The sequence below is a fragment of the Loxodonta africana genome, chromosome 12, assembly GCF_030014295.1.
Source record: "Loxodonta africana isolate mLoxAfr1 chromosome 12, mLoxAfr1.hap2, whole genome shotgun sequence".
NCBI lineage: Eukaryota > Metazoa > Chordata > Mammalia > Proboscidea > Elephantidae > Loxodonta > Loxodonta africana.
Window position 1 is genome coordinate 86,424,476 of NC_087353.1, and position 16,842 is coordinate 86,441,317.

The 16,842-nt window shown below is 49.3% G+C and overlaps 2 protein-coding genes across 5 annotated transcripts in view; both read left to right on the forward strand.

Moving 5' to 3' along the window:
• The first annotated feature begins 8,516 nt into the window (after window positions 1–8,516).
• Window positions 8,517–13,848, forward strand: STX4 (syntaxin 4). Of its 2 annotated transcripts, none has more exons than XM_023558978.2 (11): window positions 8,517–8,626; window positions 8,948–9,049; window positions 9,166–9,265; window positions 9,403–9,477; window positions 9,994–10,064; window positions 11,532–11,640; window positions 11,726–11,802; window positions 12,042–12,179; window positions 13,200–13,310; window positions 13,391–13,487; window positions 13,594–13,848. In XM_023558978.2, exons 2-10 carry the CDS (start codon window positions 8,993–8,995, stop codon window positions 13,472–13,474), a joined length of 822 nt encoding a protein of 273 aa, XP_023414746.2. In that variant the 5' UTR covers window positions 8,517–8,626; window positions 8,948–8,992; the 3' UTR covers window positions 13,475–13,487; window positions 13,594–13,848. The 2 variants fall into 2 exon arrangements, with proteins under 2 accessions (XP_023414746.2, XP_003418912.1); XM_003418864.4 differs by lacking the exon at window positions 8,517–8,626 and adding an exon at window positions 8,633–8,760.
• ZNF646 (zinc finger protein 646) overlaps window positions 13,703–16,842 on the forward strand; it is a 40,597-nt gene continuing 37,457 nt past the window's right edge. The window contains exons 1-3 of one of the 3 annotated variants that reach the window (XM_023558971.2): window positions 13,703–13,815; window positions 14,726–14,785; window positions 15,671–15,866. The gene's annotated coding sequence lies outside the window, so the exon portion shown is untranslated. Of the gene's footprint in view, window positions 13,816–14,725; window positions 14,786–15,312; window positions 15,882–16,842 lie in introns of those variants that run through there. The other 2 variants (XM_023558976.2, XM_023558970.2) reach the window with 2 other exon arrangements.

Below are 16,842 nucleotides of genomic sequence, written 5' to 3' on the forward strand. Positions count from 1 at the left end.
TTCTTATATAGTGTTTATCATATACCAAGTTCTGTTTTGTATGTAATAACTCATTTGAACTGCACAACAACCATCGGAGGTAACTGCTCTTATTATCTTCATTTGTAGCTGAGGAAACTGCAGCACAAATAGTTTAAGTAACTTGCTCAAGGCGGGAGCTGGGATCCAAGTGAGACAGAAATACCTGTCAAAACATTCTCCTGGTCAACTGGTCTCTGCTCCAAGTGGCTCATCCCAGCCCTTCTTTACACCAAAACCAGAGGCAGAGACTTGATCACGGTGCTCCAATGCCTCGGTGGATGTATTTTGGGAGAATCGATATCCTTACAATATTGAGTCTACCTATCCATATTTGCCTGGTATTAAGATCCATTGATCTAGAATTTCTTTAAAGCCTTTTAAGAACATTTAAAAATTTTGTCTCATATAGGACTTGAACATATTACTTGAAGATTTATTCTTAGGCACTATCTGTTCATGGTGTTTTAATATTTCCTAATAATTGGTTGCAGTGATATATAGTAATTGATTTTATGATATTGCTCTTATTCCAGCAAACTTGTCTCGATGCATAGCCAGAGCCAGAGACCCAGGAGTGACTCTATATGACAGAGTATAATGCCCCCATATGGTTTCCAAGGAGCAGCTGGTGGATTCGAACTGCCTGCCTTTTGGTTAACAGCTGTAGCTCTTAACCACTGCGCTACCAGGGCTCCAGAAGGGATTTAGGATCTTCCTATTCCCTCATTACCCCTTCCAATCTGCCATGGTGTCTGATTGATTCCATCTCTTTAATGGATGTTCCATCCCCACCTCCAGGCCTCAGTGTGGGCTTCATTATTTTTGGCTTGGGAAATTCCTAAATGATCTCTCAGGCCACGTTCACATAGCCAGGGCTGCTTCCAACTCTTATTACCTCTTTGTGTAAATTAGAAAAAAGGTGTCCCTTCTTCACAACGACACTCTGCCTCCAACTGCTGGGTACTTGTAGTGAATATTCAAGTACACGATGTCTACGATGTGAACAGTACCCCTTAGGTGTGGTGCCCTGTGTAGCACACACCTGGCACAGTCATCTGTGGAGGCCCTGCGCGTGGCCACTAGGCCGATCTTGGTAAATGAAAGTTTGATCACTTTATTTCTTTGCTTAAAATTATTCAAAGATATCCCTTCACCGTTCTTTTTTTGAGATGATCTTTTTTTTATTGTGATTAGGTGAAAGTTTACAGAGCAAATTAGTTTCTCATTAAACAGTTAATACACAAATTATTTTGTGACATTGGTTGCCAACCTCGTGATGTGTCAACACTCTCCCTTTCTTCACCCCAGGTTTCCTGTTTCCATTCATCCAGTTTTCCTGTCCCTTCCTCCCTTCTTGTCTTTGCTTTTGGGCTGGTATACCCATTAGTCTCGTATACATGATTGAACTATGAACCATGTCCCTCATGTGTGTTATTGTTGGCCCTATAGACCTGTCTAATCTTTGGCTGAAGGGTGAACCTCAGGAGTGGCTTCAGTACTGAGTTAAAAGGGTGTCTGGGGGCCATACTCGTGGAGTTTCTCCAGTCCCTATCAGACCAGCAAGCCTGGTCTTTTTTGTGTGTGTATGTGAATTTGAATTTGATTCTACATTTTTCTCCTGCTCTGTTCACAACTTTCTATTGTGATCCCTGCCAGAGCAGTCAGTGGTGGTAACTGAGAGAGATAATTTTTTTAATAGGTTCAAAAATCTCATATAAAAAGGTTTACAGTGAAAATTCTTTCTATAACCTTGTTCCCAAGAACCACCTTCAGGGAACCACTTTTGTTTCTTATATAACTTCCCAGGGTTTCTTGATGAGGATACAAGGAAATACACACACATACCTATTGTATATATATATGTATGTATGTATGTGCACACACACACACAACAGTAGCATAATACAATCATTCTGCGCCTTGATATTGTTAAGTAACAATACATCTTAAAGCTCTTTCATATTTATATGTCACAGTGAGTGTCCTCATTCTGTTTTACAGCTGCGTACCTGCTGGGGGACAAATTTCTGATCTATTGCAAACAATACTAAATGAAAAATGTTGGATGTATATGTCATTTCATACATGGCAGAGGTGGCGAATTAAATAAATGTTTTTTGCAACTCCTCTCATGAAGAAGTGAAGTCTATTTCCTCACCCTTTCAAACTGATCTAGACCTATGACTTGTTTTCACCAAGAGAATATGGTAGAAGTCATGTTGTGCAGCTTCTGATCAGGACCCCAAGAAGCACTGCATCTTCCACACGCACCCTCTGGAACCCTAAGGCCACCATACTGTGAAGAAACTCAGGATGAAAATACCACATGGGGAGAGTGACTCAGCCATCCCAGCCAACCTAGCCATCATAGCTTAGGTTCCAGACACGTGAGAGTGAATGAAGCCATCCGGTCATTGCACCCCGGTCAAGCTGCCAGCTGACTGCAGCCACTTGAGTAATCCAAAGTTAAGACCAGCAGAAGAACCACGGAGTCATCCTCAGAATCTGGAGAAGGAGTAAATCATTGTTTTATGCCTGTAAGTATCGGGGTTGTTTGTTATGCCACAGTAGCTAACTCATATAGCAGGACTAACTTCCACAGAGATTTTCAGAAGTGGGATGCTGGTTCAAAGTATATAAAACCAAAAGAAAGACAAAACCCATTGCTTTCAAGTCGATTTCTGACTCATAGCAACCCTATAGACAGAGTAGGACTGCCCCATAAGGTTTCTAAGAAGTGGCTGGTGGATTTGAACTGCCAACCTTTTGGTTAACAACCATAGTAATTTTGGTAAATGTTGTCTGGGTTGTATACTTTCGTATTCCCACCAGCAAGGAGTCAGAGTGCTTGTTTCTCCACTGCCTTGCCAAAAGAGTGTTTCGTTAAGCTCGTGAGTTTTTGCTAGTGCAATAAATTGATATTTCATTATCGTCTTAATTTTCATTTCTCATATTAGGTGCAGGGTCGAACATCTGCGTGTATATTTAAGACCTTATGTACTTCCTTTTCTATGAACTGTCTGTCACGCTCTTTGCCCATTTTTCTATTGAACTGTTGGTTCTTCTTATCAATATGTAGGAGATCTTTAAATAGTAGGGAGATTAGCCCTTTGGATATGATAAGAATTGCAAATATGTTTTTCCCAGTTTGTTGTTTCTCTTTTGATTTGGCATATGCTGTTTTTTAAAATGTAACAAAAACTTGCCATTTGAACCATTTTTCAGTGTACAATTCAGTGACATTACATTCACCATGTTGTACAACTGTCACCACTATCTAGTTCCAAAACTTTTTAAGCACCTCAGACAGAAACTCAGTACCCCTTAATAACTCCTGCTTACAATGTTTTTGTCATGCAGATTTTTTAAAAACGTAGACAAATGTATTCATCTTTTCTTTTTATAGCTTCCGATTTTTAAGCTGAACTTAGAAAGGCATTCCTTACGCCTAGGGTTACAAAGGGTTTTATCCACGTTTTCTTCTAGTATTTACGTGGCGTTTATCCTAATACAGGAGGAATAGCTTTCACATAGATTTTCAGAAGTGGGATTGCCGGCTCAATGTATATATGCACTTAGAATTTTGATAAATGTTGTCTACCAAACCGAAACCAGACCCACTGCTATCGAGTGGATTCTGACTCATAGTGACCCTGTAGGACAGACTAGAACTGCCCCATAGGATTTCCAAGGAGCGGCTGGTAGATTCAAACTGCCGACCTTTTGGTTAGCAGCCAAGCTCTTAACCACCGCACACCGGGGCTCCAAATGTTGTCTGGGTTGTATAATTTTGCACTCCCTCCAGCAAGGGATATGTGTGCTGTTGCCCCATGGTCTTGCCAAAAAAAGGGTTTTATGTGCTCCGTCACCTCTGGAATGAAGTTCAAGGCCAAGTTTATGTCATGGGTGACGTGGTGTCAGCCACCTGAAGAAGAAACAGGAGGAAGAAAAGCTGGCTTAGGAGACTCTCAGGGGGCTACAACGCATCCTGTTTGGGACACATTGAATTTAAGATGCCTGTGGGACTTCCAGGTGGAGATGTCCAAGAGGCAGATGGATCAGGAGTGGGTCTGGAGTTCAGGAGAAAAGTCTGAGCTGGAGTTATGGATTTGGGAGCCAGCATATGGATGTCAGTTAAAGCCATGAGAGTGTATTTAGAGTTTGAAGAAGAGAGGTCCTCAGATGGAGCTCTGGAGAGCGGTCAAGGTCAGGCCCAAAACATACTCTCGAGAAGATAGCTGTAAGGGGTTCATCTCTACAACCGTTGGGTTTTGGCACAGAATTGCCTCAGATGTGCGTAAGGTAAATAGAGGCCCTTTAGGTGAAACGTGCATGGATACTTTTGGCTCCTGGTGACACAGCAAAAAAGGAGGGGGAGGAGGACCAACAACCTCCCAGTCAGCTCCAACCCAGCAGGTGCGGGAGAAAGACCCTGTGACAGGGACTCAGTCTGGCAGGCAAAATTAACCAGAAGCCAAGTGTCTGTAGGGGTCAGCAAGTCCCCAACGGGTGTGGAACATGGGGAGCCACCCCTGGCTGGTGTTTTTCTTGGATCACTGTATGGTGATTAAAAGCACAGACGCTGGAGCTCAACTATCTGGGTTCAAATCCTGACTCTGTCATTTACTTGCTGTGTAACTCTGGGCAAGTTACTTAACCTCTATGTGCCTCAGTTTCCTCCTCTGTAAAATGAGGATAATAATATAGTAGAACCCTCAAAAGCTGGAGCCTGTGTAAAGTGGAAACCTGTCAGTGAAGGAAAACTCAAATATTTTCCACTAAAAGGTGTGATGGAAAAAGTGGTAAGACTGTACCCTGTCAAAGGCAGAAAACGCATGAGACCTGGAAAAACAAGGCAGTCCTGTCATGTTCCGGCTCTCACAGGTTTCAGTGAAATACCTATCTCATAGACTTGTTATGAGGATAACATTTATAAAGTGTTTATACTGGTTCGTGGCACGCAGCAAACACAATATGGTTATTAAATTAAGAATTACAAATTTCATTCATTAATGAATATTTATTGAATAGTTACTACATGCCAAGCAGTGTTGTAGGTGGTGGGACACAGCAGTGAATAAGGCAGGCAAAAATCCCTGTCCTCGTGGAGCTTACATTCCAGCAGGGCACTGAAGACAGACAATCCACAAAATAAATTCGCAAAATATATGGCGTGTCAGACCCAAGCAGAGACATGAAAGATGCACAGGAGTTGGCAAGACTGCTCGCCTAGGGTCTGGGGCACAGTGGGACTCAGGAGATGGAAAGAGGAAGGAAGACACTGAGCAAGTGGCCGAGTGGATTCCCTGGTGGTTGCTGAACCTTTGAAGTAACAATCATCCTTATCCCCATCATATAATATCAGCAAACACTGGGATCATAGTGTAGTGGTTGAAAGCACAGACTCCGGAGCTCAACTATCTGGGTTCAAATCCTGACTCTGTCATTTACTTGCTGTGTAACCTAGGGCAAGTTACTTGGGAAGGCCCTCAATGAGATGGATTGACACAGTGGCTGCACAAAAATGGGCTCAGCCATAGCAACGACTGTGAAGATGGTGCAGGACCGGGCAGTGGTTTATTCTGTTGTACATATGGGTGCTATGAGTTGGAATCAACTCAATGGCACCTAACAACAACACAACATAATATCAGCAAACACTTAAACAGCACTTATTTCTTACCAGGCACTATTCTATTCGCGTTATGTTATGTATCTCATCTCATTTAATCCTTATAACAACCCAATGAGGTTTGTCCTATTATTAATCCCATTTTTCAAATGAGGGAACTGAGGCATAAAGAGGTTAACTTGCCTAACAAAGTCATAGAGTTAGGAGGTGGTAGAACTGGGACTCAAACCCAAGTCATCTGGCTCTAGCGTTCATAGGACTGAACCTGCAGGTGGTGGGACAAGACAGGCTGCCACGCCCCAGGACCAGCCAGGGCCTGCCCTTCACACAGACTGGACTGGAAGGAATATACATACACCCTTGATACGTGTATACCCAAGACTCAATATACTTAACACACATCCAGCTTCGAGGCTGTTCAGAGGGCCTGGGAGGAGTAACTAAGGGCCATGAAATAAAGATCAGGGCTCAGCTCTGGAGAACTCTATCCTCAGACCCAAGCCCCCCAGAATACCCCTGCTCTCCTGCCCCCTCCACATGTGGCCTTAAGTCACCATCCCAAAGCCTGGTGATCCTACCCACAGACCGCAAATAACGTAATCAAAATCATAATCCTGGGAAGTTTAACAGAGGCACCAACAACTCCAGGTTGCTTCTGGGGCCTGAGAAGGCAAGTCATCAAGAGACGGAGAAACTAAGAGAGGCAGATGGGACTGCTGGGCCCCACATAACTGGAACCCATAGTAGTGGAAGCCTGCAGAGGGGCAAGCCATCAACAGTTTACAAAACCCTGTCACATCCTTCCTGGCCTCACTTGATACTGTCCAATTCTTACCTTAGGCAAGGCAGAAATTAGTAGACCAAGCTGTCAAACGGGAAACTGAGTCCCAGAGAGGAACAATGAATTATTCAAGATCACAGGCAGGACTAGGAATCAGGGATCCAAGAGCCCTTCCCCTATACCAATCAGACAGAGAGTATGAGAAAGGCAGAGTGGGGATGGGGACAGGAGGCAGGAGGCAAGTGGCAGTTAACTGAAGAGGCAAAGGCTGACCCGGAAGCCACAAGAGGAGGGAAATTCTTCTTTGTGACCTTCAGGGTATTCACGTAGCAGGGCTTGGGCTCCTGAAAAGGCCCTCTTGTGGGTTGATCAGAGCAGCAGCATCCTTGCTTTCTCATTCCCAACCCCAGGTGAGTTGGGCTCTAAAGGAAAGAGAGTGATTGAAGCCCTTCACAGAGAATCAATCGGATAGTACTTCACAGTGTTCAAGCTCATAACCACCGAACTTTAGAGCAGGGAATACCCACCAGCTCTAGTGCTAACCCATTGTACAGACGGAAGATCAAGGCCCAGAGACAAGAAATGACTTTCCAGACGTCTGTAGTAACTCAGTGATAGGAATCTAGATCTTCTGACCAGGGTATATGAGAGAGGGGCCATTCCTTCTGTTGCTTGAACCTCATATAAGCTCCCTGGGGAGAGCTCTGGGATCCAGGAAACCTGAAATCCACTCCTGGCTATCCTCAGAGCCACTGAGTAGCATTAGGCACTCCTCCAAAGAATGTAAGTTCCACCAGTGCAGGGATTTTTGTCTGTTAGTGCTTGATGTATCCCCAGCCCCTGGAGCAGTGTCTGGAACATAGTATATGCCCAGTAAATATTTGTTAAATGAATGAATGTCTACAAGGCCAGGGTTGGTAAAGTGTCATGACAGAGAGCCTGAAGCCTAAAGGAGAAAAGACCAAGAACAACGAGCTAAATCTTCAGATACGTAGAAGGCTAAAATTCTGTCAACAAATATTTATTGAGGGCCCATTCTGTTCTGGGTACTGAACCAGACTATGGGGATTCAGTTAAGGACAAGCCAGTCATGCCCCCTCCCTCCCCCCGGCCTCAAAAACTCACAGTCCACTGTAATGTTGAATGTGGGCATTTTCCTGTGGACTCCAGAGTAGAACCAGGTGGAAGGCGGGGGTGGGGGTGTAAGTGGCAGGGAAGAGAACGGTTCGATATAACGCAGACACTTTCCTCAGCCTGAGCTGCCCCGAAATGGCCTTGCTGCTTGGAAGGTGATGAGTGCAGCGGGACTGCAGTGTTCAAGCAGGGCGGCTGACCGCCCACCTGTCAGAGGCTGTGCCAGGAGTATGCGGGAGAGAAGATTCTGCTTTGGGTGAGGTCACTTTCCACCTCCAGATTCTCTGCCTACAAAGCCCTGCAATTCTCTAACGCTAAAAACTCAGATCTTATTATTCTCTGACTTTCAAGGTCCCATGATACTGATAGCTCCAAACTCTAAGTCAGCCTCTGCCCACGCCCCTGAACCCAAAAGAAATAAGAGAAATTCAGCAAGGGTCCTACCACCCACTGCCTCAAAAGGCCTCTCTGGTGGTACTCAGCGTCGCCCCCCAACTCTTGGGGGCTGTAGGGGTGTAGCTCGGTCGCGGGAGAGCCGGGGACATCGTGGGGAGGAGGGTGTCCCAGAAAAGGAGTTCATAGAGCCGGTACACGTGACACTGAAAACATCAAGTTCTGCGGTCCGCGGGGCTGAGATGGGACCGGTCACATGACGCAGGGGGCCACCATGGGGTGATGTGAGACGAGGGGCCTCTCATATGACGTCCAAATGACGCATTCCCACCCCCTTTGGCAACTAGATTTCCGTTGGAAGATGAGACTGTTCCAGTAAAGGGACCGGGTTCTCACATCCTTGAAGTTTTGCTTCCGTTCGGGGCGCCACAGCTTCCGACTTCCTCCTCTCCCTGGGGCAAGGGAGAGACGCGTCCTTGTGCGCATGCCCCGAATCTTCCCAGAGGGGGCGGGGCTGAGGCTACGGGAGCTGGTAGGGGGGGAAGAAGAGGGAATACCAACCTGTGGATTCGGGGGGGTATCCGAGGCTGGCTCCTTCCCATTGGCTGTGGACCGTGCAAGGGACAGAGCCTCTGGCGGCTCGTGGAGGTGTTGGGGTCCGCAGGGTGAGGGAGGGGAGCGTCAGAGTGTGAGTGGGGAAGGGAGTTCCAAACTTAGATCCTTGAGGCCCTCGGGGCTCAGGCGCGGGGGAGAGGGAGCTCGGGCCGTCATGCGGGACAGGACCCACGAGCTGAGGCAGGTGAGGAGTCGGTGCAGCAGGGTTGGGAGCGGACAAACGGGGTGGATTTGGCTGGAATGCGGGACTTCTGGTCCTCGGGGCAGGGAAGGGTGGCTGATGGCAGGGAAGGAAAGACCCGGAAGCCCGTAGGTTCCGTGGGGCGAGAGCAGTAGCAAGAAAGTAGTGCCAATGACCCCGGCTCTGGCAGGGAGATGACAGCTCGGACGATGAAGACAAGGAGCGGGTCGCGCTTATGGTGCACCCGGGCACGGCCTGGCTGGGGAACCCGGACGATGAGTTCTTCCAGCAGGTAAGGGGCTGCGGTCTTGGCCTAGATTTGCGAGGGGACGGGGCTGGAGAAAATGAAGAGCAGTGCGGCCTGGAGTACCCCGTGTCTCCTTTAGCTTTCGCTGTCACCCTCCCCAGGTCAGGACAATTCGGCAAACTATTGTCGAGCTGGAGAATAAAGTCCGGGAGTTGGAGAAGCAGCAGGTTACCATCCTGGCCACGCCCCTTCCCGAGGACAGTGAGTGAAACCCCGGGTGCAGAGCGCATGCTCAGTCCTAGGGGTTGTGGGGGTTGTAGTTCCATGCAGGTGGTGGCCGGGGTGGTTGGTTGAGGTAGGAACTGTTGTTTTGGGAGTTATGGTCATCTCTTGTTCAGGCATGAAGCAGGACCTGCAGAACCTGCGCGAGGAGATCAAACAGCTGGGGAGGGAAATCCGCACACAGCTGAAGGGTGAGCTCCTCGAACTTCAGATATATCCTTTCTTCTGATCCTACCTACCTGCTGGTACATCTGGGGAGTGTGGAATGTGTGGCCCAGAGAGGATGGTGGTATATCCAGGTCACACAGTAGGCCTCTAAAACCTTGGTCTTCCAGTGTCCAGTCCAGCACACTTTCCACAGCAAACGCCTGATTTTTTCCTGTACTTTTATTTACAATGAAACCATTGACTCCTACAATTCCTCCTGCCCAGTGTGCATTCTTTGTGCAAGCAGATGGGGGTTTTATTAGGAGACCTCTGCATACCTGTGGGAATTGACTGATGCATTGTAAACCAAAAATACACTTTCTCCTCTTAGAGGCTTAGAATTAATCATTTTACGCTAAATTGTATTTCCCTTAAAAAGTCTGTGGATGCAAACACCTTCCTGTTGTGTGGCTGGGGGTTGGCCCTCGCTCTGTGTCCTCATCCTCAGTCTTCAGAAGCCACAGGTCAACCCCTGCCCTTACCCTGGTGTCTTCCCACAGCAATAGAGCCCCAGAAGGAGGAAGCTGATGATAATTATAACTCAGTCAACATGAGGATGAGAAAAACCCAGGTAGGTTTCTTGTTCTCAGAACTAGGACATTCCAGCAAGTGTTTCATAGATCATTAGATGGCAGAAGTGAAAACAAAGGGCCCTTAGAGATCAAGTCCAACCTGATAATTTTCCAAATGAGGAAACTGAGGCTCAGAGAGAGAAAGGGTTCACCCAAGGTCAAGAACCCAGGTCTTCTGATTCCCAATCCATTTTAACAGTTGCTGAGTCCCCAGATATGTCCTAGGCTCAGCTGTGGGAGATATGCTTTCCTGAGATGGGGAGTTACAGGTTGAGTAGGACTTGATGACTAATGGTGCTCTGCCCAAGGAAGGAGAGGGAGAAGTCAAATGACTAGGGGTTTCCAGCCCACATGACAAGGACAAACTTGAATTTGGGAAGTCAGGAAGAGGAACTGCCCTGAGGGAAAGGTCACTGAATCAACATCTTAGTTAGGAGCTTCGAGGTGATCTGATGGGCCCCTTCTGGGTGTCCAGTGAGGACTGGTTGGGGTTGTTCGAGGTCATGGTTACAGTAGGTGAGCCCAGAGCTCAGCAAAGACCTCAGATCAAAGAAGGAGAGGTTTGGGCATCTTGAGAGCAGATGTGCCTCTGAAGAAGGAATGCAAGGAATGAACGCATTTCAGACATTGGGGGAAGACAAGGCAGGACAAAGAAGCCTCACAGAAGTCCAGAGAGGGTATTTCAGCAGGAGCCATGGTGGATATTTTTGTGAGAGGCAGAGGGCCTAGACAGACCTGTAAATCTGTACGTCAGGCTGACTGCCAGGAGTCCTGGCACACCTGTAGGCTCTAAGGAGAGAGGCCAGCAGTCAGCAAACATTCAACAACTATTTATTGAGTGCCTACTGACTTTTCTTGTTGTTTGGGTTGCAAAACAGTGAACCAAACAAAGATCCCCACTCTCATAGAGCTTACATTCTGGTGGGAACAGACAATCACCACAGTAAACATTAAATTATTTTAGAACATTGTAAGTATTAAAGAAAAAAAAACAAAATAGAGCAGGAGAAGGATTGAAAGTGCTGGGAGAAGGTAGGGTTGCAATTTAAAGGTGGAGAAGGCCTCATTCAGAAGACGACATTTGAACAAATACTTAAAAGTCTTTGTGGGGAATCAGCATTCTAGGCAAGGAACAGGCCTAAGGTGCAAGTGTGCTTTGCTCAGGGAGGAATAAGGATGCCACTGTGGCTGCAGGGAGCGAGTGAGGGGACAGCAGTGGTAGGTGGTGAGGTCATTGAGGCAGTGGGGGAGGGGCAGATCATGTAGGGCCTTGTAGGTCCTGGTAAGAGCTCTAGCTTTTACTCTTAGAGAAATGGGAGAACCTTTTCAAGCCGTCATAAGGTAGTTAAGGCACAGACACCTCACGATAGCTCATGCTGTTTGCTCACTGTACCCTCGGGGATGCTGAGGCCCAAACCAGGCAGGGATCCTCCCCAAGGTACCCAACCTATGTTCTCCACCTATAGCATGGAGTCCTGTCTCAGCAATTCGTGGAGCTCATCAACAAGTGCAACTCGATGCAGTCTGAATACCGGGAGAAGAACGTGGAGCGGATTCGAAGGCAGCTGAAGATCAGTGCGTGTGGTCCCCAGCCCCAGCGTGGAGCGGGAGGGATGGGAGTACCCTGACCCCACACACAGCCTGGCCTCTTCCTTCACAGCCAATGCTGGGATGGTGTCTGACGAGGAGCTGGAACAGATGCTGGACAGTGGGCAGAGCGAGGTGTTCGTGTCCAATGTGAGTGGCCACAGCCAGCCTCCCTCTGCTGGGCCTCCCATCCTGCCTGAACCCAGGACCTTTTTGTTTAAGGGAATACTGAGGCACAGAAGGGAATTCACTGGCTTGCCCAGAGTCACTCATCAGGGCCCTGGCCCCAGTTCAAGGCCATATTGCTGCTCCCAGAGCTCAACAGGAACTTCTGACCTGCTGCTGGTCTCCCTGTGACCTACCTTCCCCACTTCTATCCACCCTCCCAGATACTGAAGGATACACAGGTGACCCGGCAGGCCCTAAATGAGATTTCAGCCCGGCACAGCGAAATCCAGCAGCTTGAACGCAGTATCCGTGAGCTTCACGAGATCTTCACTTTTCTGGCTACTGAGGTGGAGATGCAGGTGGGCACTCCAGGCAGCTAGCTGGGCTTGGCCCCATCCAAGTTGGCTCCACCTCCAGAAGTGAGACCATTCTCCATCAGAACCTCCAGCCAAGACTGTTGGCATTCCTCATCCTTAGCCTCTCCCAGGAGGTTTTGGTCTCTTATAGGTTTGGCCATGCCCCCAGGATGAGCCTTCCCTAGACATGAGGCCACACACCAGTCAGAGCCCCCAGCCAGGGGCTTCCATCCTTAGCTGTGCCCCCAAAATTGTGTGCACCTCCACAATACTTGGCTACACCTATCCAGATGATCATTCCTCCACACATGGTGACCTGTATCCCCCTTCCCCGCCCCAACAACTCCCAACTTGAACTTGCCTCAGGTATAACCCCAGCCCTGGCTCCTCTTCCACCCACAGAGTTCACTCTTATACCCTCAAGAGTTCCTGTCAAAGTTGCCCCTTAGAAGGTCTGCTTCTTAAAATCTGTACACAGTTGGGGGCATGGAGTTCTTCCCCTAGCCCTGGTTATATGGGATGAGATGAGCTTCCAGTCCTGTCCTGGAGCAACTGACCTCAGGTAGTGCTATAGCCTATGTCCTTTTGCAGCGAGGCGTCAAGGGGAAGTGATTTCATTCAATAGTAGTACCAGGACCTTGAAGGCTGGCAGTGCCATGAGGAGGCAGGGCTGGGGAAGGGCTTCACAGCAGCTGGGAGACAAGCCTGGAAGAATGAGTGGATTCAGACAGATTTGTAAGGGAACAAAGGTTCCCCCTCTGTGAAGAGGTTTGAGCCATCAGTGCAAACGAGGTTGTGTGGGGAGCAGGAGAGAAGGGACCATGTGATAGAAGGGTGCTTGGAAGCCACCCTCAGGAGTCTGAACTTTTGCCGGGTCTGTTCCTGCCTCCATTCTTTGTTAGCGCAGTTTCTTCTACCAGGAATATCCTCAGTCATTGGGTCTGGAGTGGGCAGACAGAGGGGCTACTGGGCCCCCCAGCCCCAGCCAACCTGACCCCCCTGAGCTGCCCCTCCTCTGAGCAGGGGGAGATGATCAACCGGATTGAGAAGAACATCCTGAGCTCAGCGGACTACGTGGAACGTGGGCAGGAGCACGTCAAGATAGCCCTGGAGAACCAGAAGAAGGCACGGAAGGTGAGCTTCTCCCCAAAGTGACCTGAATGCCCCTTGGACCCCTCCTGAATGAACTTCCCTGAGCCCCTCCTCTTCTACAGAAGAAAATCTTGATTACCATCTGCGTGTCCATTACTGTCCTCATCCTGGCTGTCATCATTGGCATTGCCATAGCGGTTGGATAGCGTCATGCATTTGGTGAGATACTGGGGGCCTGACCCCCCGCCTGCCCCATCCCTGGCCTTCCTCCTCTTCCCCCCTTTCCTCCTCCCCTCAGACCCTCTTCTCCCTCCTTCCCTTGCAGACACCGGGAGCACCAGGAACTTGGGGCCTGGCCTTCTCTCCCAGCAGCAGAGGGACTGGGCAGAGCCTCCAGCCAGACTGCCTTCCCTGAACTGGCCTCTGTGCAGAGGAGCAGATGGTTTTTCTGGAGTTGGCAGCTGCCCATTCATGAGGGCCTCCCCCCTCAGGCTACAATGCCTGGGGAGGTCCTGTAGCATCTTCTTTGGCTGGGACACATGGTTTTGTAAGAAATTAAAAAAGAAAAAAAAAAAAAAGAGTTTGGAGACTCCCCTGTGCATGTGTGTTCCCGGAAGGGCTGGCCCAGGGCCTCCAGGAGTCCAGCCTCCCCATCCCTTGACCATCCTTGGAAGAATGGGTGGATTCAGATCCAGCCCAGGCAGACTCAGATCAGACTGCCTCCACCCTGTGACCACAGCAGGCTGGCACTGCTGTTCTCTCCCACATCAGGTTGTCCCAGCTCAGTATTGTCCATGGGGAAAGACCACTATGAATACCTATCCCTGAAACAAGACTGGGCCAGGCCAGGCTGGGACACAACGAGATGGGGTGGGGGAGGGGAGGAGATGGTGTGGCATCAGTTGGGTACTCCTGAGGCCAAGAGGAAGAGGAACCAGAAAAGTAACCGAGGCCATTACTTTGGATAGAGTCGTCAGGGAATGTCTCCTATCAGAGGAGGTGGCATTTTGAGTGGAACGTTAAATGAGGAGCCAATTTTAAGAAGCAAGGGAAGAGGGTGCCAGGCAGAGGGACCAGCAGGCCAGGCCCTGTGACCAGAAAAAAGCATTGCGTTTTATAAGAGTTAAACTTAGTGGCCCCCGGTCTGGACACCTGGTTTCTAAGGAGTTATGTGGCTGAAGCAGGGAGAGGAGGCAGAAGAGCCTGAGTCCTGGTTTCTCCGAGGCATCTGAGCTCCAGGCCCAAACTCTAAATTTCTAAGGGCAAGCGGCTTCTTGAAGCTTAGTTTCTGGAAAGGGATGTGGTTCCTGGTCCCGGATACTCAGTTTCTAAGGATAAACTGGGTCGTGGCTCAGGCTTGGCTGTAGTGCGGCAGCGCCTGACTCTCCTCCTCCCATCACCAAGGTCTAGGGTCCCGGTGCCAGCCGCCCAGTCCCATCCCACTTTCAATCCCACAGGCTCCTGCTGCCACTGCTGCTCCTGACTGCCCAGCCTTGGCCATGTAGTGCGCGCCACACGTGAGTGCCGGGGGTGACGTCTCTGGTCACTAGCGTGCCCTCGGACCCCTGCCCTGGACCTTGGGATGCGGGAGGGATCAGGGGACGGAACTGGTCCCAAGGACGGGACCAAATCAAGTCCCTGCCTGCTCTGTCCTTAATCCACGGTTGGTAGGCCACCTGCTGCGCCTCCCGGTGGCCCTAGCCTGGTGGTTGAACGGCGCCGGCGCCAGGTCCGAGCTTGCGAGTGTGGCGTGGGGTTTACCCGGAGTGGCTGAGACGGTGGCCATCGGAACTGGAAAACGATTGGGCAATGGACCTGGATGTTGTCCTCTAAGGACATCGGGATTGGTCCGTAGGCGGGCCTGAGAATGCCCCTGCTTTATTAAAAGCCAATTGGACCTAGGAAGCTGATGTGGGCTGGGCCTCAGGGAAGGCGTACCCATAGACGCACCCAAAAGTGATTGGATCACAGAGCACAGGGGGCGTGGCCAAACCTTCAAAGGAGGTGGGCAGGGCACTGGGAAGGGAAGAGTCAGGGACTTTACCCGAGAAGGCGCGGCCAGGGGCCAGGTCCTGCTCCCCAGCCGCTGAATTCACATGGGAGTCGGGAAGGATACTTGTGCTTTCGGCCTGCGTAAGATCACGTGTCCTGTGTCCAGATGAAGCCCTAGGTACCTACAGGAAAGGTCTCCCCACCCCCAGGAGTGTGCAAGCACAATCTGGATGCCCACCCGACAGAGAAGCTGCAGGGCAGGGGAACCCCTCCTCACTAGAAGACTGATTGGGGCTCCGGAGCCTCTGGGCTTCACTGATTCTGGTCCCTTCCTCCGGCAGCCTGCATCTCTTGTGGAATCTTGTCCCGTCTGGCACCTTTGTCCAACTCCCTTACCTCTCTGCCCGCAGAGTAAAAAGCAGGACCACGGCACCAACTGGGATCTGGTAGAGACTTTCGGCACCCGGCACCCACTGTGCCCCATCTACGCAGCTGGGTACCCCTGTGCAGCCGTGCCTTCTGCCTGGCCCTCCTCTGGACAGTACTACTGCTGAAAGACTGCACATCTGTCCCACACAACAAGCTGTCTAGAACCTCCTGGCAGAGGTGGGTAGATGTCAGGTGAGAAGGCCTCAGATGCCAAGTTCACTAGTTTGAACTGTCCGTGTGGGCAATGGGAATCCATAGGTTATGGATTGAATTGTGTCCTCCCAAAATATGTTTTGGGATCCTAACCCCTATACCTGTGGATGTAATCCCATTTGGGAACAGGGTTTTCTTTGTTATGTTAACAAGGCCATATCAATGTAGAGTGTATCTTAAGCCAATCACTTTTGAGATATAAAAGAGCAGATCAGGCACAGAAGCAAGTAAGGACAAACAGGGAAAGATAGATGCCAGTGGAGATCTACAAGGAATGCCAAGAACACCAGAGAAGCTGACATCGTTTCCTCCCAGAGTGGACAGAGAGAGCCATTCCCTACAGCTCATGCCCTGAATTTGGACTTCTAGCCTCCTAAACTGTGAGAAAATAGATTTCTTTTTGCTAAAGCCACCCACCTGTCATATTTCTGTTATAGCAGCCCTAAGAAACTAAGACACTTGAGCAAGTGAGTAACAAGTTTGGAGCAGGTCTGACACAGGCAAGTGGACAAGTGGATCCATGCACTGGAGATTTCACAGGCTCCCCTGTGTGTACTGTTTTTTTTGTGTGGGAAACTGACCTGAACGAGGGGCAAGGGCCAGATTTTGCACTGAAATCTTGGCTTGGCTGCTCTCAGCCCAACATTCAGGGAGCAGGGTCTTGGATAGTGTGACTTTTCCAAATCCACCTTGTATCACAACCTTTCATCTGCAGCTCTCTTCACTTAATTGTCTCACTCATTCAATATTTCATGGTTCAAATTCCTAAGAAAGGGAATCTGATTGGTCCAATCAACTCTCCAGGTCAGGCTACATTGACCTGCCTGTGAATTGTCTGCTTTCGAGTCAAGGCTTAGGCAAGGTATATGTGAGGCATTTCATGGTACAAAATGCTGCAGCAGAGTGTGTATATCTGAGGAAGGGAGGAGTGAACAAACTC